This window comes from Melopsittacus undulatus, chromosome 7 (genome assembly GCF_012275295.1).
Source record: "Melopsittacus undulatus isolate bMelUnd1 chromosome 7, bMelUnd1.mat.Z, whole genome shotgun sequence".
NCBI classification, from domain to species: domain Eukaryota; kingdom Metazoa; phylum Chordata; class Aves; order Psittaciformes; family Psittaculidae; genus Melopsittacus; species Melopsittacus undulatus.
In genome coordinates this window covers 11,526,090-11,551,561 of record NC_047533.1, presented here as the reverse complement: position 1 = coordinate 11,551,561, position 25,472 = coordinate 11,526,090, and the positions used below count along the sequence as shown (strand labels likewise).

Genomic DNA, 25,472 nt, shown 5'->3' with positions numbered 1-25,472 from the left:
GTTTATAGTTCACCCACTGAAGTAGTGCTTTTGCTGCATACACATATAGTTTGTATGTAGCTTCTGTATTACTTTAGGAGAATTCACATAATCTCTAGAGTAATTTATATACATTTTGTAACTTTATATAGGATGTGGGACTGAGCAATATAATCTCAAAAATCTGGCTCTAATCCTGTTGTTTCACTAATTTCTGGAGAATAAACAGCCTCGGTATCTTGTATTACCATCGCAGAATCACAAAATGGCTGAGGTTAGAAGGGTTCTCCGGAGGTTGTTACTGAAGCCAGCAGGGCTAGGGAAGTAATAATCTCCCTGTATTTGGCACTGGTGAGGCCACATCTCAAATACTGTGTTCAGTTTGGGGCCCCTCACTACAAAAGAGATACTGCATTGCTGGAACTGGGGTTGTTTAGTCTGGAGAAGACTCAGGCAGGACCATATCACTCTCTACAGCTAACCGAAAGGAGGATGGAGCAAGGAGGTGGCTATCTCTTCTCCCAAGTAACAAGTGATAGGACAGGAAGAAACAGCCTCAGCCTGCACCAGGAGAGGTTTAGACTGGATATTAGGAAAAAATTCTTCTCTGAAAGGGTAGTCAGGCATTAGAATAGGCTGCAACACGGCTTAGTGGCAGTCCTTGGGTAACAGTTGGACTTGATGATCTTAAAGGTCTTTTCCAACCTAGTTGATTCTGTGATTCTATGACCTTTTCTAACCCCCCCTGCTCAAGCAGAGCCACCAAGAGCCAGCCACCCAGGACCTTTTCCAGATGGCTTTTGAGTACCTCCAAGGTTGGAGACTCCACAGCCTCTCTGGGCAGCTTGTGCCAGTGCTCAGTCACCCTCACAGTAAAAACGTGTTATCCTGATGTTCAGAGGGAACCTCCCATGTTCCAGTTTGCTTCTATTGCCTCTCAGCCCCAGCTCTCTCAGCTTTTTGTCACAGGAGAGGTGCTCCAGCCCCTTCATCGACTTCGTGGCTCTTTTCGCTGGACTCCTTCCCATCTGTCCATGTCTCTCGTACTGAGGAGCCCAGATCTGGACACAGCACTCAAGTGTGACCTCACCAGTGCTGAGGAGTAGGAATGAGAGAATTGTGCAGCTGTAACTTTTTAAGTTTATTGATTTTTGTCCTTCCTGGGTTTTGCCCTTCTTCCAGGTCTCTTTGAAGACAACTCTTCAACCTATAACAAGACCCTCTGAAGACATTTCATTGTACTTCTCATCTTTATCTTTTCCGGAGAAAAATGCACTTCTTTCAAACTTTCTTTGTTAGTTATATTCTCTAAGCAGCTTATGAGTCATCCTTGCCCCTCTTCAAATTCATTTTTAGTGGGTGTGTAAACATGCATATAACATGCATATATATCTCCCAAATTTTAGGTGTTTGTTATTTGAACACATGGGTGTTAATAAAAATATTGACTGTGGACCCATCATATCTGTGTGATACTTACCTCAAAATATTTCTGTGTTTGATGACTCCTTTTTGAAAATGGATTCTTCTAATTGCATATGTACTGCTGTTCCTCATTACAATGATTTTATCTGCACTGATGCTTTCTTTTTTATCTTGCAACAGTGGCAGCTAGAACTGTGTTACAGTTTTAACAAAGGTCAAAATATGCTACATTTATCTACTAAGTGGTTATGCTGTAAAAGAAGTAAAAATTGCATTAGTTTGACATGATTTGGTTTTGACAAATCCACGGTGGCTGTTATCATTTTAATTATCTCCAAGGTGCTTATAAGTGGGTAGCTTAGTAATTTGCTTGGTATCTTTGTGGATACCACAATTAATTCTTTAATTCCCTGGGTGGGCTCTGTTTTGCTGCTTTGTATGTATGGTTATATACACACACACATACGTGTTTCTGCTGTTTCCATATATATGTGTGTGCACGCACGCATATATATATACGTATATATATGTGAAATGTTTCCCTTTCTGTATTCATCTGGAATCACCCTCTGTGATGCCTCAAAGATAATTATCAGTAGTTCAGTGATTATTCTGCTCTGTATTGAACTGAAGCATCCATCTCCTCTCCTTTTCTGAATAATCTGCCTGAAATAACTAACACAAATGAAGAAAATGCCATTTATTCATAAAAAAGCCTTTTTGAGGCAGGAGTGAAGATTTGGCTCCTTGCACTTGAATGTATTTGTTGATAAATGAGTTAACAAAAGAAATGTAACCAGTTTGTAAAGATTTGTGGTGCCTAAAGAATGATTTTTAAGGTGGGTAGCTATATAAGCACATAACGAAGTCTGCCTTATTTTAATACCTTGTATGGAAGAAAAAAATATTGTAAAAGAAAAAAAAATCAGGTATTTAGCATACAAAAGACACTTCATGCCTGTCAGCAAAGCAAGTCATATTGAAGCAGGCATTGTGGAAAAAGCATGAGACCACCTAAGTAGTCACTTTATTGAATATGTAACTACAAGTGATTAAGATTATATGATGACAGCAGCTCTCAGGATCCAGCTGAACCAGAAAAAGGGAACCAAACCTGTAGGTCTCAGTGAGAGAAGTGGGACCACACACCTATGTGCACATATAGCCACATTGTTTAATTTTTGTGTATTGTTTCTACCTCTAAGGTATGGGTACATTTAGAAGGAAAGTAGCTGCTTCAAGTCCTTTAATCTCAGAGCCTTACAAGAAACAGGAAGGCATGCAAACTAACTGCAGGTTTCTGCTTAGTTAAGTGTGCTTCTGATGGTGAAGTTTCCTGTGAGCATGGATTGTTCAGTCACTATAATGTGAGCAGTGTGGGCGATAATCTGTAGATATTTACATCCCTGTGCTATAACTGAGAAGCAAAGACAGGAGAAAGAAAATGGGGAAATTACTGTACATCTTTAGTCTCTACAACTATTTTTCAGCCTGTTTGGTAGACTTCAGAGCTCTACACCTATCTACCATAAAGGATGCTTATAAATATGATGATGTTGCCTCTGTGCTGCAGAGAATCCACTATTTCCTAAGTTCTGATGTACCCTAGTTCCACTTTGAACCTGGTATTCAGGACAAGAGAAGAGACTGCACACAGCAGAATGCTTTTAGCAAAACTGTACCATTCCTGCTTTGTCTGGATTTGGACAAAATTGAGGGCAAAACAAAAGGAATGAATTAGTTTAGAGAATGCTACTAAATCTTGAAACATGAACTCTGTGCAGTATGAACTGCACAGAAATTGTTGGCTTCAAAATCAAGCTTGAATTCTTTGGCAAGTAAATCACATCACATAAGCCTGATACAAACCACAAATACGTTTGACTTTTGCCCAAATAGAGTCTTTATCCTTTCTAATTTGTTGCTGGATGTCATTCTTAACAGTTTTGTTTTGGAAATAAGTATTCTGACTTTGAAAATTTTGGCTGCTTTGAAAGCGCAGTTTGGTTTTTAAAGCAATGAGATTTCCTTTCTTTTCCCCCTCTTTCCCTCAAAGAAATTTACAGTTTGTGACTTTTTTAATACATAGGACTAGCTGAAATGAGGAGGAGATTCAAGAGTTCATCAGAACAATGTGTAAATGCAGTGTATTCCTTAGAAATTAATACAATTTCATGATCCTGCTGTGAGTTTAAACAATAGCAGGTTGCCATCTAAAATCTGTAGAAGCTAAAAACAAAACAAAACCTCCACAAACAAAAAAACCCCCCCAAATAACTGAAGAAGTTGCACTATAGTTACACAGATTGAGTGACAGAGCTGAAAATTGAATCCAGTGATCCTTGATTCTGCTTCCTGATCTGATCTCCCTGTCAAAACCTGAGCATTCTGTATATTTCATATTACAATATAATAGACAAAGATGCTGGGCTCTAAATTAGAAATGGTAGTATTTTTCCATCTAAATTACTGGATAATTTTGCTGGGGAAAAAAACAAACAAAAAAACCCAACAAATTTATGACCTATGGTTTTTTTCATTGTACATTTTTGTGGACAATTAGTGTTTGCTAGCTAAGACTTTGTATATGAAGAGGAATGAAAGTGGAAGAAAAAAAGCGAGGGACTTTTAGGTAGGGAGCCATGACTGTAGAAAGGAAAAGATAGAGCTGAAAATTTGATTCTCAGATGTATGGTATTTATTTGCAGTAAGATTTTACTTTTGATTTTTCTGTTCAGAGTCTTTGGACATATAAGCTACCGTTCAGACTGGGAACTGGTAAAGGTGGACTTCAGACCATCTTTCCCCAGGGAGTGCACTGATGATGATTATGAGTCTTGGGAGCTCACAAATCTACAGGTATTCACATCCTTACGTTAACTGCCACAACTTTTCTATAGCTTTTGGATTCATGTAGAGCTGTGTGCTAGGAAAATGTTTTCAAATAGCATTTGGATGCTGCATCCTCAGCTTTGATCTCCATATGTTGGTATTTGCTGATTTTACAAGAGTTTGAAATGGGAGAGGATTTTATGTTCCCTTCAGTTGTGTGATCTGTGTCCTGGGAAAGACAGAAGTGTATCTGGTGGTTTGCCATAATAATAGGTGGTCCTACTGGGTTGAGAAGCATATACCATAAACTAAAGCATGTAATATTGATTGAAGCAATTTCAACATGCATTTGTGTGTTCTGCCAACTTTCGGACTACATACTGTACTCATGCATAAATTGCCATGAGTAAAGTCCATTCCAGAAGTAATTTAAGTTATCAGTGGACCAATCAGGTAATGGAGTCCAGTTGTTTTGGGCAATACCATTTCTGCAGTAATGCGTGAAGACTGTGCTAATCCTGGTGTTCTGGCCAAATGCAATTTTGGGAAGCCACATTCTCTATATGATTTATTGACTAAATGGGGTTTGGTTTTTGTTTTGTTTTGGGTTTTTGCCCCCCCCCCCCTTTTTTCTTTTTTTCATAAAATGAAATATGTCATAGAATTCATAATATATTAATCATAATTCTGATTATGTTTTGCTTCTTCCAGTACATTTGTTCTCAATCTCTCTGCAGGGTTGGGTTTTTTTGGCTTATGACTGTGCTTCTCCAGCTTTCATTTGCTCGTTCTCATGCCTAATTTTACACTGCTTGTTTGGGAATGCTGTGTATTTACAAGGAATGTTATGCGGATCTGAGCCTGAAGAGTAACAGTATCTGGGGTATTGGCATTGAATTGTCCTTCAGAAATTTGAAACTACTAAAATGACTTTGACAGAGTACTTGCAGTGCAGATAGTCCTTATTCTACCTGTGTTCGCATGGTTAATGCTTGTTGACTGCCGACACGAGACATAATGATTTAGGTAGAACTTCAGCCATCTGCATCCACACTGTATTTTTAAATGGCCAGTTGTAGTTGCACCTAGGTTGTGCACATGTGAAACATGGTGTTGAATTGAACTTGAATTTTCAGGAACATCTTTGGAGTTGTGCCCTGAAATAACACTGTATTTTACAACTGTGTGATGGCCCATTACTGTACAGCCATGGATAAGAGAGTTTTCTATTGAATATGAGAGAGTTTACACAAGTTTATAGTTTTGGTAGCAAGACCAGACTTTCTCAGAACAATATAAGGTCACATCTGTGCGATGTAAGTTAAAGTGTGCAATAAGTCCGGTGCTTTGATGTTCAGGGTGATCGTTGCATCATGGGCCAGCAGAGGAGCTTTCGAAAGAGGAAGATTACATCATGGTGCATTAAAGGGAGAAGTTTCACATCAGCTCTCACTTCCAAAGTCTGTGAATGTGTGAACTCTGATTTCCTATGGTAAGTCTGTCTGTGGACCTTTTGATTTATCGCTAGTAAATAGTTACTTAGCATTTTGGATGGATTTATTTTCTTCCTTTTGCCTCTCTCCCCACATACCCATGTATAAACAAATGGGCAGTCTGTTCTTTGAATAACATGTTGCTTTTGCATTTGCCTTTGTTTAAAAACACTGCCGGGTTTTAAGTATTTGTTTTACCTGACTGAACAAATCCTGATGTTTTTCTCTATTGATCAAGACTTGAAAAATGACTATTAGATTGATTTGTAAGGCAAGCAAACCCTTTCTATTTGCAAATAAAGCGAAAAAAGACAAAACCAAAAAACAACAAACCAAATCCAACCCAGAATAAATATATTGGTCTGAGTGGTAAAAAAACCTGTTAAAAATCTAGGCTACCAAAAGATTTAATTTTGCAGAACTGACAAAGTAATTGCAACCAATTTTTCTTCAAGTGTATGCAAGTCCTGTTGACATTCGACTTAGAACAGAACTGGCTTCACCAACTTGCATGTTCAGCTGGTAGATTAATACCAAAAATATGGTTTTACTCTTAAAAAAGTAGTCTCATCCGCCCTGAGTGAGACTGTTGAATGAAGTGGTGTTGAAGTAACACTCTTGGTGCTGATGTTTTTCAGTGATTATGGGTTTGAGCGCTCCGCACCTCTGAAGTCAGAGTCCAGCAAATGTTTTGCTGACTTTTGGTTTAACCCAGAAGCACCTCCTGAAGACTGTGTGCTGGGGCAGGCATACACCAGCAGCACTGGGTAAGATGATTTTGCGTTTTACTGGCTGGCAGAGCCTTCCAGAGAGGAGGAGAACGTTCTGACCAGGGGCCACAAAGGTAGTTTGAAAGAAATGTAAATAAGGCAAACTGGAAAAACTGGGAAATGTGGAAGTTCTGACTCTGCTTTAGAACACATGCAAAATCTGCCTGCAAACTAATGAAAGAGAAATATTACTTTACATGTTCACAGCAGTTAAAAAAATAATCCATTTGAAAAGAGGGCGAGCTGTCTTCTTATTAGTTTTTTCCTATAATTTTTGTGGTGTGTGGTAGCCATTGTTAGGAATGTCCATTCAGAGCTTTTTCTTTTAGCCCTTTGCTTGGGTTCAAACCAATTTTCAGTTTGAATGCAATTAACTACTCTAAGGAGCCAGTATCATCTCACAGAACATCCCACTTCACTTCTATAGGGGTAAGGATTTCTGTGGAGAATAGATTCTTTTCCTGACCATATGGGCCACTCAGAATCAAAGGAAAGCTTCAGTAACTGTAAACAATACAGCATAGAATATACAGTACAATGTAGTCTGACGTCTGTGCTGAGAATAACTTGCAGCTGGCATCTATTCTGGCTTATCATAACATCATCTCTGTCGGTTGTGGAGATGAGAACCAAACGATGAAATGTCAAATCTGGCAATAGAATCACAGTCTCTGTGTATATTTGCCTTACCGAGGAAAATGATGCCTTTTGGGTTGTGGCTGACAGCTGTGGTATACAGAATAGGAATTCAAAAGAGTGAAATCTGACTCCAATTTTAAAGGATGTTTAAGAATAACTTACCTGAGTGAAAATGGTCTGTAAATAGTTACTGTACACATCCGATATTCCATTATTATTTCTTTATAAGTGTTAGGTTTTTCAATCTTTTATACTGCTATGTTAAATAAATGCTTTAAGCATTTTAAGAAATGCATTGATTTGAGAGCAGCAGTTAAACAATTGGCTCTAGCTTAATGCAGAAGCTACTTAGTCTAATTTCTTCCTATTCTTTGGGGGTTGAACCAAGACCTCCATAGCATTGAGGACTGCTGAACACTAGGAAAGGGTATGGCAGAGAGAACAGAAGATGATCTAGCTCCTGGAGGGAGTCATGGTTCTAAGTTAGAAAAGGCGGAGTCTTCCAGTCCGTACAAATGAAATCATTATTGAGCTCCACACCCTCTTTCTTCAACAGGTTTCACTCAGTAAAGGCAATAACCCTTATCAAAGTATTTGCCTCATGAATTCGTTTAGATCATCTGTAATCTTGTCTGTTTGTGAACCCAAGGAATGTTCATTAGCTGCCATCACATTCATATTCAGTGCCTCTGATGGTATTCTCCTCACCTCTGATTCACTGTGCCCACTGTGTACTGTTTTTGCAGGTACAGGAAAGTTATTTCTAACGTGTGTGAAGGTGGCGTAGACCTGCAGCAGAACTTAGCACAGCATATGTGTCCACTGATTGCTCCCAAAGGACTTCAGATCAGCATCAGGGAAGAAAGCCTGGCCATTAAACCTGGGGAAGACATCACTTTCATTGTCAGACAAGAGCAGGTGGGAATGAACATTGCCTTTATGAAAGTTTCATCACTACTTTTAGGGTTCATTTCCTTCCTCCATGCTTTACTGCTAAATAAAGATTAATTTGTGATTGAGATAAAGACAAATAACTCTGAATATTGAAACTTCTGTCTTTAAGTGAATCAGACAATGCAGTAAGCTCAGTAAACCACCACGTTCTGTCCACAGAATGGGGTTTGTCTCCTCAGTGACGGAGTCAGTAATTATTCCTTAAAGGCAACTGCTTCTTGCAAAATCAAAGGAACTAAATTACCAGTCTCCTTAGACTGAAAATTTCAACTGCTCTATCAGAGAAGAGCAGAAATGCAGGCATTTAATATTCTGATGTGGTTTTGAGAATCTGCTTTTCAGAAAGGAATGAGGCAAAGGTTTACAGAAATCAGCAAAGAGCACAACAAAAGGACGTTTATTATATATTAGTTGTGTTCCCAGAGATATGGATTTTTTTCTATTTATTGAGAGAGACAACGCTCTAAAGCCCTGACCAACAGCAGTGAGTAACTTTTGGACGAATTGTTTGCTGTGGGTGTATTTCCTAACGCTTGCTTTTTAGCATTAGGGTATAACTGCTGTGCTCAGGTTACCACAGTGTTGTACTTCCTGGCTAACCCCACTGATTTGCAAGAACTTGAACAAAGTTCACACGTCTTGGCAAACCTGTGCAATATAAATCGGACACTTGGGATTAATTTCTGTAATGGAATCAAGAAGGTTATGTGCAGAACATCGGGCTGCTTAACAGTTCACAGGCTCTCTGTCCCAATGCTTGCAGTACCCCAACAGTTTGTGTGGCAAGCTATGCTGCCTTCTCTTTTTAGGATTTGTTTGGAAATGTTTATTGTAAGAATAGAGCATTTGGTTGCAATTTGGACTCCTAATGATTTTGACTGGCAGCTTGACTTTTTTTCCTACTGAAGCTTTCAGGAATCTCGGTGGCAATACTGAAAGCATTTAAAACTACTCAAAAATCTTCAGAAGTGAGGGATCTGGAAGGGAATCCCGTGCTGCGTTTTCTGATGAAGTCTGCTCAGTACGTAGAAGTGGAAGGCATATTTAGAAGAAACCTAGCGGTTTGCTGCCCCCTATGGCTAAGAATAATACTTATACTCAAATGTCCTGAAGCTGCTTTTAGTATTTAATCTATACAACAATGTCTAAAGAGAATTCATAACATTTACTGAGTTTAAGAAACAGCTCTACTAGGATAAACCAAAACATACCACTTTCTCTGCTGAAGAAAATTGATTTACTTATTTATGTGAATGCATGTTATTAGGCACAGGACAATCAGGAAGTAAAGAAAACAGGCTTTGGTAGCTTTTGGCAGTTTACAAGTGACCTTAGAAATAATAATGTACAGTTATAATTATTTTTCCTAAATTCTGTTGGCTGAATGTATAAATAAACAATGTCTTTACAATCATCTATTTTGCATGGAAGAGGAAGCCCCAGTTCCTTTTAAATTTAGCTATGTTTTCCCTCTCTGACTCTTTTGTTATCTGCCCACTGATAGCTGTCTTTCCTGGTCAGGGAAATAGAAAGTGCCTTGGCGTTTTGAAGACAGCATTCTCATCTCAGCAGTATGGAAGCTGTTAAAATAAAATGCTAAGAGAAGATTGCATCCATTGGCTTTCAACACTGGTTTCTGTCTCACCTGGAAAAAATATGCATGTGTACTTGTTAGCATAAGAAAGACTGAACAAGAACTGTTTGCAAGCTAGTATCACTTAAACAGATTCTACTTACTGGCATCTTGCTGGCAAGAAGACATCTCTTTTGCGTTAAACTTTAATAACATTATCTCCTTTGCTAAATTCTAGTCATCTGTTGTCAAAAAAAAAAGATGTTATTTGGAAAAAAATACAGTGAAGAAGCTTTTAAGTTCCTTTATGTGTGTTGAAATATGGTGTTTAGGTATTTGATAACCCTCCTTATCATGGGTATTCTTTTGCATTATAAGCAGTGCTCTTTCATCTGATAAAATATAGAAGAAAATCAACCAAACTGCAAAATAATAGAAAGAGGAAATAATAGTTTTGTAATGCCAGGGTACGTAAATTCTAGGCTTTGTTGCCTCCTTTGATTTTACATTAGTGCTGACTTTTGGGATTATGTTTTGATATAAACCTATTTCAGAGAGTGGCTTACAGGAAAGTGATTTTTGAATACTTTGAAGGGTGTCGACCCTCTGCTCCGATGGCCATTCAGGTCACCTGATTAGCATATGCATGTATATATTCCTTTTCTAGAGGCAATGAAGGGTTTTAAACCAACACTGTTTTTACAATACAAAGTATTTTCTACCAAGCCTGGACCTGCAGCCTGTTTTAATTGTATGACTGTGATGGCTGTGTGCTGTGGCAAGCAGGGAGGAACATATCGCTGAACACTACTGAGGCTGCAGGGCAGCTCACTAAGGCAGTGCTGCCAGGAGTGTTGAGAAAGTGTTGCTGCTAGAAGTTGAAATGAATTTTTGTTTGACTCTGTCCACATCACCAGTCGACTTAGCAAAAGCCTGATTTCTCTCCTGAGCAGCCACACCATGACATGAGTGATGGGCATATGTTTGTCCTCTGACAGTAGTATCAGTTTGGTAGTATTTTAGGCCTGAGTTTAGGAAGACAGTGTGATTTAAAGGAGCACTTAGCAGAAGTGCAATGAAATAAATTCTGTGAGATGTTTGACATGACGGAATTAGTTGGCTGGACTTTTAAACCCTTTCCCAAACCTAGCTCAATAATCTGCGTCATTAAGCATACATATGGCATTCTAAACATGCAGGTAGCTCTGTACAGTGTAGTATGACTGCGCAAAGATCCCAGTATAGATCTTGAAGGCCATGCGGTTGAGATGCCAGTGGTCTGCTTAGAAGGTGCTCTGAGGAATGTTTAAACTAATTAGTTTTATTTTATAATTACATAGCCTAGAAGTTCACTGGGTGAGTGGTGATTCACTACAATAACTATATTTAGCTGTTTGCAATCAAATGAACATCACTCCAGATCCTGGGGCTGCCCTGCACCATTATGTTAACTAATGTCCAGCTTCATTGAGACAAGAGTGATGGTTTCTGTGCCATACAGCTTGGTTAATGTGTTGGGATGTCTTTCTTATTTTAAGGTAGCACCTTACTGTCAAAATTTGGTATTTTTTTCTATTAATACACACATGACCTATTGCACTAAAATCATTGCCATGGGTATAGTGGTTTTCCTGCAACTATTGTGATTGAGTCAAAATATTTCGCTGGGGGTAGAAATACTATTGTGGTTCAGGAAATTATTATAACCATGTGTCCTGTCTATTTTGGTTTTGGCCATTTAGAATATTTTTTTATATATTTTCCTTTTAGGGTGATGTATTGAATACCAAATACCAGGTAGATCTTGGAGATGGCTTTAAGGCGATATATGTGAACCTTACGATGACCGGAGAACCCATCCGTCACCACTATGAGAATCCTGGGATTTACCGTGTCTCTGTGAAGGCTGAGAATGTGGCTGGGCATGATGAGGCTGTGGTGTTCATCCAAGTCAACTGTAAATCAGCTCTTTGGTTTTCTTACTTTTACTGCAGTATAAAAACCTCACGACAACTATACAGTAGTAAAGAAAATCACTAGTCACAATTGAGAAGAATGCATATTCTTTTTCAATAATCTCATGCAGTCTTGCAGTACTGTGTATTGCAGAGGCTTGCAAGCCTAATGTATTAGGGGGTCAGAGTTAGTTTTGTTTGGACCTGGGAGAAGGGTGGTGTATTAATCTTTTAAATAGCAAGCATGCCTGAGTTCAGATCTTCAGTTTGATCCATCTTGCTGACTCAAGACTCTGTTGGCTGTCTTAGCAGCTAAAATTTAACACTTCAAGCTCTGTCTTTTTAGGAGCTTCTAGTGTGAAGCAAGTGGACAGACATGTTGAGAAACATACGAGTTCTTGTATTTTTTTAAAAAACAAAATAGTCAAAATCTCGCTGTTTCTAAAAGTCATGCTACTCATTAAAGTACTAAAACCTGGATTTTGGGTAGTTAATTCTCAAAGAGTTTTGAAGTGGTACTTGGATATAACTTTGTGTTGACAAGCAGTATTGCTTGACATAGACTTCTCTCCTTCTCCTTAATTAAGAGCTTAAAAACTTCATCAAACAGATTTAAAAGAAAATAATAGCACAGCACAGGGGATACCATCCACCATTGCAAGCTTAATGTACCTCAATCATCTCATAATTGAAATGAAGAAGGAAAGTTATAACTGGAACTGAATTTTCCTCTTTCTCTGAGATTCAAGACAGCTATTGCTTTGCCTCTTTTCAGATGTGTCAAAAATTCAGAAACAAGTAACATCAAAAGAAAAGATACTCATCTTGAATTCTCTAGGTGTTTGTTTGCCTCTATTGTGATTGGCGTGTCTTCCATCCTAATCCCAAAGCAGTGGAAATTGCTAGAGCCACATACAAGACTGTGCACATACCCGTGTGCTTTATGTCAGCCTGTCTAGTGACTGCTGATGTTTATGTATTTTGCTAATCCTTAAGGTCAGAGTTTCCAGTCAAGCAGATGGAGCCCAGCCCATTAATGCTAATAGCCAATCTCTATTAAAATCAAATGAAAACGATCAGAATTGAATTCTCCACCTCAATATAATTGTCTATTTCTTTTTCTGTTTGTATTTTAAATGATTTTGCAACTCCAGATAAGTTATTTAGGACCAATACTTTTTAGGACCTTCTAGGTACTTAGAAGTAGATTAAGCATGCCAACTGTAGATCTGTACAAGCAATGAACGGCAAAAAACTCTGAGGAGAGCAGCTCACCATTCAGAGAATGACAAATAAGCCCTGATGGAAAACAGAACCACTGCTTTCTCAAAATATGCTTTTGCTGTAGCCTACATCAGGATAAACAGTAAAAATAAGAGGTGTTGATTGTGTTTTATACAGTGGATTTGAAATTACAGAAGCAAGAGGTATTTTTGTGTGACTGGTGTGGTAAGAGGACTGGTGCTGAAGTGCAGAGGCAGCTGAGCACTGAAGCAGATGTGGTCAATTCCTGAGCTTGTCTGTGGATGTGGCTCATGGTCTAGGGAACTCATGGAAGCATGTCACCCTGCCTGCTTGAATAAATGCTTTTGATGTGATTTGCTCTTTTTGATTTTTTTGGAATGATCTGAGGAAATCAGCTAGGACAAATTAAAATGCAATTTCTGCATTCTAGAGAAACTCATAGTCAGGGACACTTTTCACTGTGGAATATAATGAAAGCAGAAATGTCCATGGAGTCCTGCTTTCACTCTATTTCCAGTTGATATATTCTGAGGGAATTTTTTCAGGGACAAATGGCATAGGGAATATTTTTTACTTCTGACAAGTTCTATTGCTATGGGAATGCGCTGTAATGCAGGACATCATCCAGATCCCACAATTTGCAACTTGTTAATGAACTGTAAAAGAAATGAGAGCAAGTCTGATAGTATAAATGTGAGTAGGTAACCCAAAAATAAAGAGAAATTAAGATTTAGGCCTGCATTTTCTTTTTCATGATACCATAATCTCTATAGTGTGAATAATCAGAAAGCTTTGAAAATTACACTGAAATTGTAGCTCTGTCAAACAGAAATCGTGGTAGTCAACTTCATTCCTAATTGTACACAATGAAGGGTGCTACAAAGCTTGTTCAAATGCATTATGGAATTATGTGACTGAGACAAGCAGGAGAACCCGCAGTAATTATTTTTAGCTCTGTAATATATAGGAATGGCAAACTTAAAATAACAGCCTTCATTCAAGTACCAAACAATTTCCTTCTAAAAATTTTGGAAAAGAAAGTAATCTTCAGGAGCAAAACCATATCTCATAATGATCAGTTTCCTCTGGGAAAATGTAAATTTATGGCAAAATTAAAAGTGATGCAGATCTCTCCAGACTTCTTCGATTTACCTCATCAGAAGGAAAAACTATTTCTAGGAGGAACAAATTCCTACAATTTCTGAATTTTCACTTGAAGCTCTAGTAATAGGAGGGGCATCTTAACTCCCCCTTTGTAAAGAGGTTATTGGGAAATCATTTGTTTAAGCAGCAAACATGCCTTGAATTCACATACGTGGTTAAAGAGTCATTGGAGAAAATGCAGAATGAAAGTAGAGCCTTAACATCTGGATGAAGTAGCACACAGGCTGTTCAAGTGAGGTGTGCACAGCTCAGACAACTTGCTCTTTGGGACATTCAGTCAGTTTCTTAAGATGAATTTACTAAAATAATTTAGTAAAAATTAGAAGTGAATGGGCAATGGTTCAGTTCATGAAAGAAAGAGCAATAGGAAGGCGTTAGACCAGTGTTAATTTCCTTTAAGTCTGCACTGGGATTAAAGACTTTGTTTGAGTTAAAAGGTATTTAGAATGGAACTAAAATGGATGGCTTAGTATTCATTCTGTGTAATAAAGGCATGTTGGACCATACAGCTGTTTGATGTCCTGGATAGATGTTGCAGCTGAAGTTAAGAAATTTTAGTTACCACAGTATGCTATTATAAAGCTTTTACCCTCAGATGTTCTGAAAAAGATATACTGAAAACCCTCCAAGGGAAAGATTTTCTTTCAGTAAAGTTATTGTACTATGAAACAAAATACAACATTAAGCAGCAGATAAAATGATCGTAATGATGCCTTTGTTTCATACAAGTAATAATGTTTACAGCCATCATCGGCAGAAGTTCAGAAAGAAATAAGCTCACTCTAAGGCACATTTTGGAGTACAGAGGTTATCTATTTTGGTTTCCAAAAAAATGTTCCCCTGATGCACACGTCTATTTTAAATTGTGCGTTAATGAGAGGTTTTGTGTTCTGTGAGCCTAACAGCTGATATTTTATAATGAAAATGAGCAGTCAGCAACATTCCTTTTTAGTTTCTTGCTTTTTCCTTAGCAGTTTCAGGTTTATTAGATTTCTATTCATTTGATCATTTATTACTTAATGGAAAAAAAAAAAAGCTGAGATTGCTTTTTCCCACTTTATACCAGGGACTAAACCAGTGGATCAGAGAGGTACATTTTGGTGATCTGTCTCATTGCTTTAGGGGTTGTTTTGTGGGTTGGTTTGGTGGGGAGGAGGGTTGGAATGGTGTGTTGAAATGAGGTCCTTCCAATTATGCATGTAGCTTTCAACACAGATGTAAAAGCAGGAGGGAAGGAAAAGTAATTTCAGGACCTTATGGTGTGCAGCTGAGAGGCTTTGGGGAAAAGAGTCATTAATAAATTGATGGATTTTTGTTCAGTGATATTTTGGGAACTTTGTTCAGCTCCACTGCAGGCTTTAAATTTAGAAGTGGTTCCAGTCGTTGGGAGAAACCAGGAGGTGAACCTGACAGCCATCATACTGCCTAAGAACCCTAATTTGACAGTCTTCTACTGGTGGATAGGGAACAATCTACAGGTACATGAATGGTTTTGACTGAGATGATTTTCAATCTCTTTCTAATAAAGGTTGAGTGACAACTTTTGATAGAGGTACTGCCATGTTTCATGTCTTCTTTTAGAACATCTTTCATTCCAAAAAGCCAGTTATGTTTGGTGGCAAGCAGTATCTAACTTCACTTGGTTAATCACATACATTTAAGATGTTAATTTCCCGTTATTGCTACTTAACTGGAAATGGTATTTTCTCTTCTAGAATTAGTTTGAACTCTAAACGACTTTCTTTTTGGGGGGAGCAACAATTTATTCTATTTCATTACCCGTGGAAAAAATATTGTGGAGGAGGGTGCATTTATGATTATAGCATTGGTGAATGATGAGACTTGGATTTATGCGTTTTCATGTTGATAATATGAGTGCTGTATATTCACTGTGTAGATAAATATTTTCTGGGAGTTTAAAATAAACTGGCATATCGAAAATAATGAGGATCTAAGAGGATATGAAAACAGTGAGAGCACTCAAACAATCTAGTGATATTCATTTGGGGATAGAAAGTCGAGATAGACATATCTTAGAGCAATAAATATCCAGATATTTCTATTGGGAATATTTCTTGCCTGGCTGGGCTGGCTGGGTTAATTTCTTTCAAGGTAGTTCTTTCAATAACAGATCTGTATCTGTTCATAATATTGACTTTGCTATTGCTAGAACAGCCACTGCAGATCGATGTGAAGGGATTTTGTAATTCATATGGATGGTGGTTAGGGAACAGAACGTCTCAGCTCCTCCTTGGAGATTATGGTGGACTGGTGCACTTTCATGTTTGTGCTCTAAGTCAACAGAATTAATCCTTTTAACTCCGACATACTCTACATGTTTTGAGGCAAATGATTTATTACATATATCTTATAGAGATTGTTGAACCTGCCTCAAAATTACAGTGGGATCTGAATGTATTATTCTAAATGAAATGTTTGTCCCATCCAGCAGCTATTCTGTTTATAAAATATCCCTTTAGGGAAAGAAACATTCTATATTGAAAACTGTGATTGAATAAGTTGATAAAATGCTGATTAATTGTGTAATTGATGTGACATTTTTAATGACATTCTCTTAGGACACTGTTCCCATGGTTATTGCTGAAATTCTATTTTAAACTTTTCTGTGTATTTTTAAAGCCGCTCCTTACATTGGAGAGTTTTCTGGTGACAAAGTTTGCTGAGACAGGTGACATCAGAGTAACAGTGCAAGCTTCCTGTGGGAGCTCCATGCTTCAGGACTCAAAAGTTGTCCATGTTTTTGGTGAGAATTTATTCTTCATTTTCTTGGGGATTTTTTTGTTTGTTTCATGTGTACTTGTTTCTTATACCCCTTTAACCAGCTCTGACACTACTGAACCTGTTGTAAAATTATATCTAATGCTACATACAATTCTTAAAATTAGAGGGATGAACTGTCAATAGGTAACTCCATGAAGTTGAACAGTGTGATTGTATGGAAGGGTTTAATCTGAAACATTTTACTTTCTTTGCTTATTTCAGATGTTACTATGGTTCCTATATGCTATATATAGCAATAGTGCCTAGAAATTTTCTCAGTTTTTAGATAAAGTAGTTTAAATACCTCTAAAAAAAAGAAAGTTCTGTATATGCTCTCAGCACTGAAAACAATATGAAATAATTGCCTTTTTATCACAGTTGCTTTGGAGTTTGAGAGTTTTGATCAAGTATAGCTGTGCTGTAATTACTGAATAACCCTTCAGCTTTTGTTTCACAGTGTGCCCTGGTGTGTTTTGTTTTGTCATATAATGTGGTGAGAAGGTATAATATACTGCGAAAAATGTAGTGCCAACAAATTATATACATTTGTATTTGTGCTGTCACATATGGGAGTTGTGATAAGTGAAAAAGCTTCTTTCTAATGCAAGCTAAAAGCCTTCAGATATAAAATACACAACATGATACATCTCTATTGTCTGAAGAAGATTCTGTTCTTTTTGCTTTTAGTACACTTATTAATTTAATATAATGATAAAAGACTCCTGCTAAATGGAGCTTTTGTGAACCTTCTCCTTCCCTAAGATAAATGGATTTAACATTTATACTACCACTTATAATTCCATCCACTTTTTTAGAAATCCTTAGAAGTTTTAGTGTGACTAGATCAGCGACTTTGGCTTTCCAACACTCCTTCTGCTCTTAATGTTGGCCAATCTTGATAGTAAGAGCAAGAAAGTACTGGCTGTGGGGGAAATAAAGAAGTCTTTGGAAAAGAAAACCACATTAAAGTACAATTCTGATGGAAGTGTTAGGGAGGCCAGGTTTGCCTCATGCATTCCAGAGGATCTCTTTCTCTGCCTTGCATTAAGTTCTCCAGGTGTTCATCCAGGGAACATACATGAAGAAATTGAGAATTTTACAGTCTGTTCACTGAGGAACAGGTCATTTTTAGTATTTCAGATATTTTTGAAAATTTCCAGAGAAATATTGGATTTATTATTTCTAAGAGGGCAGTCGTTAGCCTTCGTTGCATCATTTCTATTCTTATTTTCGTAGCTATATTATGGAGTATGCAAAGTATTCATTTTACATGAAAAAAAATGTAACATGGAATATGTTACAAGGAATATGTAACAGGCAAAAAACATATGCTTATGATTCAGTGAGAATAAGATCCATCGGCACATTTCCATTACAAATAAATGAAACCAACCATGTTTCTGCAGTGTATTGTCCTAAGGAAAAAATACTGGTAACGTTATGACCTCAGATCACATATGTAAATTTCTTCAGGTTTTTTTTGTTCGTTTGTTTGTTTTTTTCTCTTCCTGCTTTTTTGTCTTTAGGCACAGATTTGATGATGTTGACCAAACTACAGAAAGAAATGGAGTGCCTGACAGGAGTGTTATCTTGTTCCACGCAAGAGTGCATAAACCCAGAGCAGTGGGGTTCCTAGATACTGCAGCACTGCACAGCAAATAATGCCAAATTATATATTTCATCTTTTATTTCTACAAAACTGTTTTTGCAACCTGGTTTGTTACTTGTTCAAAAAATGTTACTTTTTGGTCTTTTTCTAGATAATTTTCATGTTCTTCCTCTGAAGTTTACTAAGCACTTGGACGTGTACAACCCCGACATACCAGAGTGGAGGGAAGACATAGGACGGGTAGTAACACGACTTCTTGCAAAGGTGCTCTTTCAGATTGCTCGTAAAATGTTCCCTCACCAGTTGTAAAGCTTGAAGGTTAAGTTAATGCCTTCTCATTCGGAAAAAAGGACGCACAGCAGAATAATAAAGTGAACCTCATGAGCCACATTTCAAACAAGTTTGAGCCTAGTGTCACTTTTATGTGGAGGCTGTAGATGTTGATGTTGTAACATAGTCTAGGTCTAACCCAGCCTAATTGGCAATTAATGCTAAATATTGCTCTTAGGGATTAGACATAAACATATTGGTAAATACTGCTGACTCCAAAACAAGAAGAATATCTTAAATGTGATATCATAGAATCATAGAATAGTTAGTGTCGGAAAGGACATTAAGATCATCTAGTTCCAACCCCCCCAGCCATGGGCAGGGACACCTCACACTAAACCATGTCACCCAAGGCTCTGTCCAACCTGGCCTTGAACACTGCCAGGGATGAAGCATTCATAACTTCCCTGGGCAACCCATTCCAGTACCTCACCACCCTTACAGTAAAGAATGTCTTCCTTATATCCAATATAAACTTCCCCTTTATTTAAAAGTTAAACAAAGTAGGAGAAAGAGAAGGCTCCATGAGAACATTAGTACAGCCTTCCGGTACCTCATGGGAGCCTACAGGAAAGCTCTTTACAAGGGCATGTAGGGATAGGACAGGCAAAATGGCTTTAAAATAGAATAAGGTAGATTTAGGGACATTAGGAAGAAATTCATCACTATGAGAGTGGACTCTGGAACAGGCTGCCCAGAAGTTGTGAATGCTGTGTCCCTGCAAGGCCAGGTTGAATGAGACTTTGAGCTGCCTGGTCTTGTGGACGGTGTCCCTTGCCTGTGGCAGGGGATTGGAACTAGGTGATCTTTAAGGTCCCTTCCAACCAAAACTATTTTAAGATTCTGTGATTCTATGATGCTGAGTAATGTAAAAGACATAGTTTTTGTGTAAAAACAAAGCAGAATGAAAAAAACTTACAGTGCCAGTTTTGTAACTTTGAAAATTACACATAATATGTAGGCACACTATTTGTACAGCTGTTTTGTGGGATTTTTTTGAGATTTTTTTACAAAAGAAATGTAGATTGGCAGCAGCTGAGTCTTGTAGGTTAAATCAAGTACAGAGCCATGCAGCAGTACTCGGAGATAAGTAAATTAAAACTATGAGCTCTAGAGCTGTACTCTTCAGGAACACACACTGCCAGCAAGTGGGCATGCCCACACAGGCTTTTGTGAGGGCAGTAGCACTGAGGTGCAAGTTGACAATGTTCTTAAAGTATTTGCTTTTAAAATCACTTGTTTTTTCCTGGATTTGCAAATCAGGCTCTGGAATTTTGGCTTTTGTACTATTTTGTGCCCTTTTTTTTTTAAGGTTCACATCAAATATCAAATTAAATTAATTTCCCACTTTTATCAACATAAACCCATTCTATAACCAGTGTCAGTCAAACAAATATTTTAATCCCTTATACAATAGCTATTGCATTTTAATAATTACTGAATCATTTTCAAAAGAATATGAAAGATTTAATGGAATTTCAGAATCTGTTTGATAAAGGCTATAGAAAGTGCCAGGAGTGTTGTCATGAGTTGTGTGGCTGTATTCTATGGCACATGGAGGATTCTGGGACAAAAAGCAAAACTTGCACAAACTGCATTGAAAAGAGATGCACTTGACTTTCAGTGTGGGATGCAGGTATTCATTGCAATTTCAGGAACTCAATCTAGGTGCTCTTAGTGTTACCCTGGAAGGTTTTTCTCTGTCCATTATACACAGATGGAAAAGTAGCCTCCCTAAGCTAAAGTTAGCTGTAATGAATACTCCCTTCTAAGTCTACTATGTGTCTGAATGGCCCACAGAGGTCTTAAATCAGTTAGGATTTTTTTTTTTTCCCCTGTTGCCCTAGAAATGCACAGCCATTGCACAGTTTTGCTAACACTGCAAACCACTTGGTTTGGCTTCTTTGTATGATGCCACTAAATCACTTTAACGCGATAACAATGCTAAGATCTTCCAGTCTTCAAAGAGCTGCTCACATTTCATTTGATTTGTGTTTGGCTTTGTTCATGTTTTAGCTTCTGGTATAATATCCTCTAAATATTAAGGATCAGAATACCAAAGACTAAAAGACATATGTGGAATTACTCATGTTTTTTCTCTAAAATATAAAGCATACTGTCCTATAATTTGCCATATGCCTTTGTCGTTACAGGAAACAAATATACCCGAAGAAACACTCATGACAGTTGTGAAACCTGGTCTGCCCACAGCTGCTGACTTGCATGTGCTACTACCAGCAAACCAACCAAAAAGGAAGAGAAGTGTAACTAGCGATAAGGTAACCAGAGCAATGTATGTCTGGCTAGGACAGTCTTCTCTTTTGCAGTCACTATACTCTCATTGTCTTTATGTAATAATTAAAAGGTTTTCCTTACATAGGTAAAGATCTCAATCCCACCTGACAAGATACATGTAAAAGCTAGCAACTACTATCTCTGCTGTGTTTGACAGTATCAAGACCGGCATAATCTAGTGCTTACTGATATTAGTGTATTTCACAAGACTAGATAACACTCATCTGTTTTTTAAACAGAAAAATCAGTGGTGACATGTCAGTCTGTGAAGATCGGGGAGAGCAAAGAGTATGTTTAGAACACTGACACTTCTAATGAGGGAACAAAGCATCTCTGCACTCTTTTCATAAGCAAATTAGATTTCAGGTCAAACAGAAAAAAAAAACCTTGAGAGTTGACCTGTAAAGAGCATTGAGCAGGTAGTTTCTGTCTTAATGAGCAAAAGTCCTTTTCAAGGCAAGAAATAAATATAGGGAACACAAGAATAAAAATAAAACATTAGTTTCTGCCTTATTATTTTGGAAATGTGTTTCTTCCACAGGAACATTCGGCACTAATAATTTGTAGTAATTGTCCTTTTGCCGTGATAGAGAAGGAATAGATCCCAACCCTGTGCCTGTATCTAGCAGTTCAAGTCATGCCAAAGAATGACAGAAAATAAAATTTAATAATAATAATCATCATCATAAAAGAAAATAATAACAAATGATAAAAAAGAATAACAATGTAAGGTATCATTAATTTTGAAGGGCATTTTACAATTTCTTCAGACAAGGTCATAGCATCCAAAGAGCTGGAGAAGTAGTTAAGATGAAGCTCTTTATGTGAAAAAAAAGCCAGTAGATTGTGTTTGGAATTTATAGGGTATGGTTTGGAAAGTCCAAAGGAGTAGGTTGAAGTTCTTAAAGTACTTGAACAGATGTCTTTAAAATGCAGAGAATACAGTGTGAATGCAGTTTCTGAAGGAAATTCTTTTGTTCGACCATATACGGTATGCATATCTTTATTAATTTGAGGGAACTGATAGTGATAGATTCTTAGGTTGTTCAAACATATTATTTCAGTACAAAGTGTGATGCATATTAGTATCCTTTGTATCTCAACTGTTATATTAGCATTGTGCTTTAAGGCAGCTTAAAAAATACTCTGCCTTAAGGGTTTTTTTTCATGTTTGTTTATGAAATAGCCTGCAAGTTACTCCAAAACATGAAGAAAAACAGTTACATGTTGCAAATTATTTGGAAAAATTTTAATTTCAGTGGGACTATGGGGAAATTACAGTAGCTTACCAAGGAGCAGTTTCTGTAATAAATAGTCCTGCTTTAGCCAGTTACCTACATTTCTATTTTTTATATTGTAGCTAAGGGGCACTACCTTACTTTAGCTATTGGTTTGTGCATGTAAAATTGTTGATTTAGAATTGAATGGCACAAATTTCAATACAATATATGTTGAAACTCCACTGTGACTCAAGAAATGTCCTAAAAATACACCCTATGTAAATAAACCTACAAGCAGTAACTGGTTAAGTCAACAGGAAAACATTCATAGTGTCCTTTGTTTAAAGATTCCATACATTCTCCCAGAAGAGAATCTTGAAGGTTTTCATCATGTTTAACTGGAAGGATGTGCTTTCTCATGCTGCTAGTGCCAGTTCTCAGTCAGTGTTGTGACAATATTGTGATGACTCACCAATGCAGAAAGTTTTCTGCATATTTGGAGGTGTCCATGAAATCCTTAACATAGACATATTTCCAAAATGTCTTCCCTAAAAGAAGACCTACTTGTTCTTGACTGAAAACCTTTTAGATTTGGGTTACTATGTGATTTCAGAAGATCTTGGTCAGGCAGCAAGCACGTACGTGGAAGCCTTGGGTGATGTGGTTTAGTGTGAGGTATCCCTGCCCATGGCAGGGGGGTTGGAACTAGATGATCTTAAGGTCCTTTCCAACCCTAACTATTCTATGATTCTATGATTCTATTGGTATTTTACAGATGTGGTACCAGTGATTAAATTAGTGGTCTAGAGCAGGAGTCATAACTGATAAAAGTAGCCAGCAATAGCAAAGATCATAAGTGGGAAGTGCAGTAGTAGGAGCCCTTTGGATAATTCTGACAAAAGCCCTTTTTCTTTCAAATTTATGCATGTAGAAATAAAATGTGACTGTGATTTAACCTGGTTTTAAGAACACGGGAATTTCATTCAAATCATTGACTCAGGAGGAAGACTCAGTTGCTTAATTTATGCACATCTATTACATGTCTAATGTCAGGTGGGATGAGTCTAGTTAAAAGAGTCAATTAAAATGCATTTAAACTGTAGTCTGGAAAACAGTGGCTCTGAGGAAGATTTGGAGCTCTGTCTAGATACACTGCTACACGAAAATTCCCAGTGACTTGCTTTGGTAAAAAGGGCAACTCAAGCCCCACATGCTTAAGAAAGTAGGTAACAGTTTGAATACTGTCATTATTTTTATATTGTTATACCACAGTGCAGGAGCCACTTTGTTCACATATTCAAATATTTTAATTGGAAAGGATGTAGAAAAATAAGATAGAAAATTCAAATCCTGGTATAAGAACCTTAACTTAGAGACTCTAGAGAAGACCTCCACACTGTAGGTTGCTTTTTTGTAAATGTTGGAGAGGTGGCAGCATTGTGTTCAGTAAATGCCTCAAGTACTGAAACAACCATCAGTCTAACAGTGAAACAAATAAGCCTGGTGGTTCCCATGAGATTTAAATTTTCAACCTGTGGAAGTGTGGTTTGAGTATGCTTGGGTAGGGATAGAAATAATGGACAAGTGTTAGTCACTTAACACTTGGTGTCCCTGCCCATGGAAGGGGGGTTGGAACTAGATGATCTTAAGGTTCTTTCCAACCCGAACTATTCTATGATTCTATGATTAAGAAAAAACAGAGAAATATTTGGTTCCTCAAACACCTGCCAGGAAAATATGAGGTATCCAAAGTTATAGACCTTGCTAATTTCATTTCCTGCCTCAAAGTCTGATTAGCATAACATAGTTGACTCTCTTGCATGGTATAGCATGAACATGTGAACCTGGAGTGACATCAAGTAACTATTTCAGTGGTACCAGCATCACTTTAAAAGATGCTAATCAATGTATTATTATCATTGTATTATTATATGCTTATCATATCTATTCTCTTTTCAGACTTCGAGCAAAAAGATAAATACTTAGGAGCTATGTAGAATAATTTTCTTGTAAAATAACTGAGGCAATGATCGCATCACCCTTATGTTGAGTCATTCTCCCACAAAAAATGTAATAAAGTCAGTGGAATGGCTTCATAAGTTAGCTATTCCTGAATATTTGAACTTTTGTGTAGTCTATGACCATAACAACAGAGACTACAGGGATTTCTATCTATTATATGCAAAGGCTTGTCAAAGATGAGCACCATAATTGATGATATCATAAAAGAAGTTACTCATGAAGGTTTCATGGATATAAAGCATATTTCTAATTTGGCATCCTGTGTGAAGTCATGTCCTAAATGATAAGGTATAGAGTATAAAACTAGCTTTGATCTGTTAGAAAATTACCCATGTTGAAGACACTAGCAAGTAGAAGGAAATATTCAGACAATTTGTCATCTGGGGTTAGGATATGATAGTATATTTAATGGCTCTGCTCCATAAAATTGAGAGAGACCATATTTTACTATCTATTCACTGGAGAAAAATAGGAAGAATCCTGATTTTTTCCACATGGATGGATATATATATTTCTACAGAGTATTGTTTGAAATTAGGTATAAATGGAATCCCTACCATTATAGGTAAGGAAGTGAGGAAAATTATGACATGTTCATTATCAAATAGCAGTTACTTTTCGCAGCAAGAAATATACGTGACATTGCAGGTTTTCTTCTGATAGGTTAGAAGAATGGAGAATTTTTAATATGAATTATGCATTGTGTGAGTTATGACCAGGTAAACCAAATAGAGTGTGCAAATGATGTGCTGTCTGTCACATGCTGGGTAAATGTAAAGGCTTTGGTCTAAGCAGAATGATAGATTTAGCTATAAATCAGCTTTTATGGCTTGTAGAGTTTGGCATGATTTTTAAACACTGAATTTAAGCTCATTGTTGACAAATGCTTTTTTGAATTTCTTACCGTTTAATGAACCAGGGGTTTTCCTTTCTAGAACATTGAGTGACTCAGAGTGGAACATAGTGCAAAATGTCTGACTTCTTTCTGTTGTATTTTCAGAGAATAGCAGCTATAAAGCAGGCCTTGAATGCACACAACATCAGTTTCTTTCTGAGGGGAGGATACTGGGTCTTAGTGACTTTAGCTGACTCCAGTTCAGGTAAATACATACACAGCCCTCCTCCTAACAGAACAACCTTTGGGTACCTTTTTGAGTTCTAATAAGTTAAGGATAAAATCTTCATA

The 25,472-nt window shown here is 37.3% G+C and overlaps 1 protein-coding gene across 1 annotated transcript in view; it reads left to right on the top strand.

Annotated features, from left to right (window-relative positions):
- The window catches only part of SORCS2 (sortilin related VPS10 domain containing receptor 2), a 111,751-nt gene that overhangs the window by 69,695 nt on the left and 16,584 nt on the right, over positions 1–25,472 (top strand). The window contains exons 13-22 of the mRNA XM_034064787.1: positions 4,143–4,263; positions 5,595–5,728; positions 6,368–6,496; positions 7,885–8,056; positions 11,436–11,622; positions 15,374–15,507; positions 16,670–16,793; positions 18,571–18,683; positions 20,903–21,028; positions 25,287–25,386. Coding sequence (XP_033920678.1) covers positions 4,143–4,263; positions 5,595–5,728; positions 6,368–6,496; positions 7,885–8,056; positions 11,436–11,622; positions 15,374–15,507; positions 16,670–16,793; positions 18,571–18,683; positions 20,903–21,028; positions 25,287–25,386 — 1,340 coding nt within the window. The remainder of the gene's footprint in view (positions 1–4,142; positions 4,264–5,594; positions 5,729–6,367; positions 6,497–7,884; positions 8,057–11,435; positions 11,623–15,373; positions 15,508–16,669; positions 16,794–18,570; positions 18,684–20,902; positions 21,029–25,286; positions 25,387–25,472) is intronic.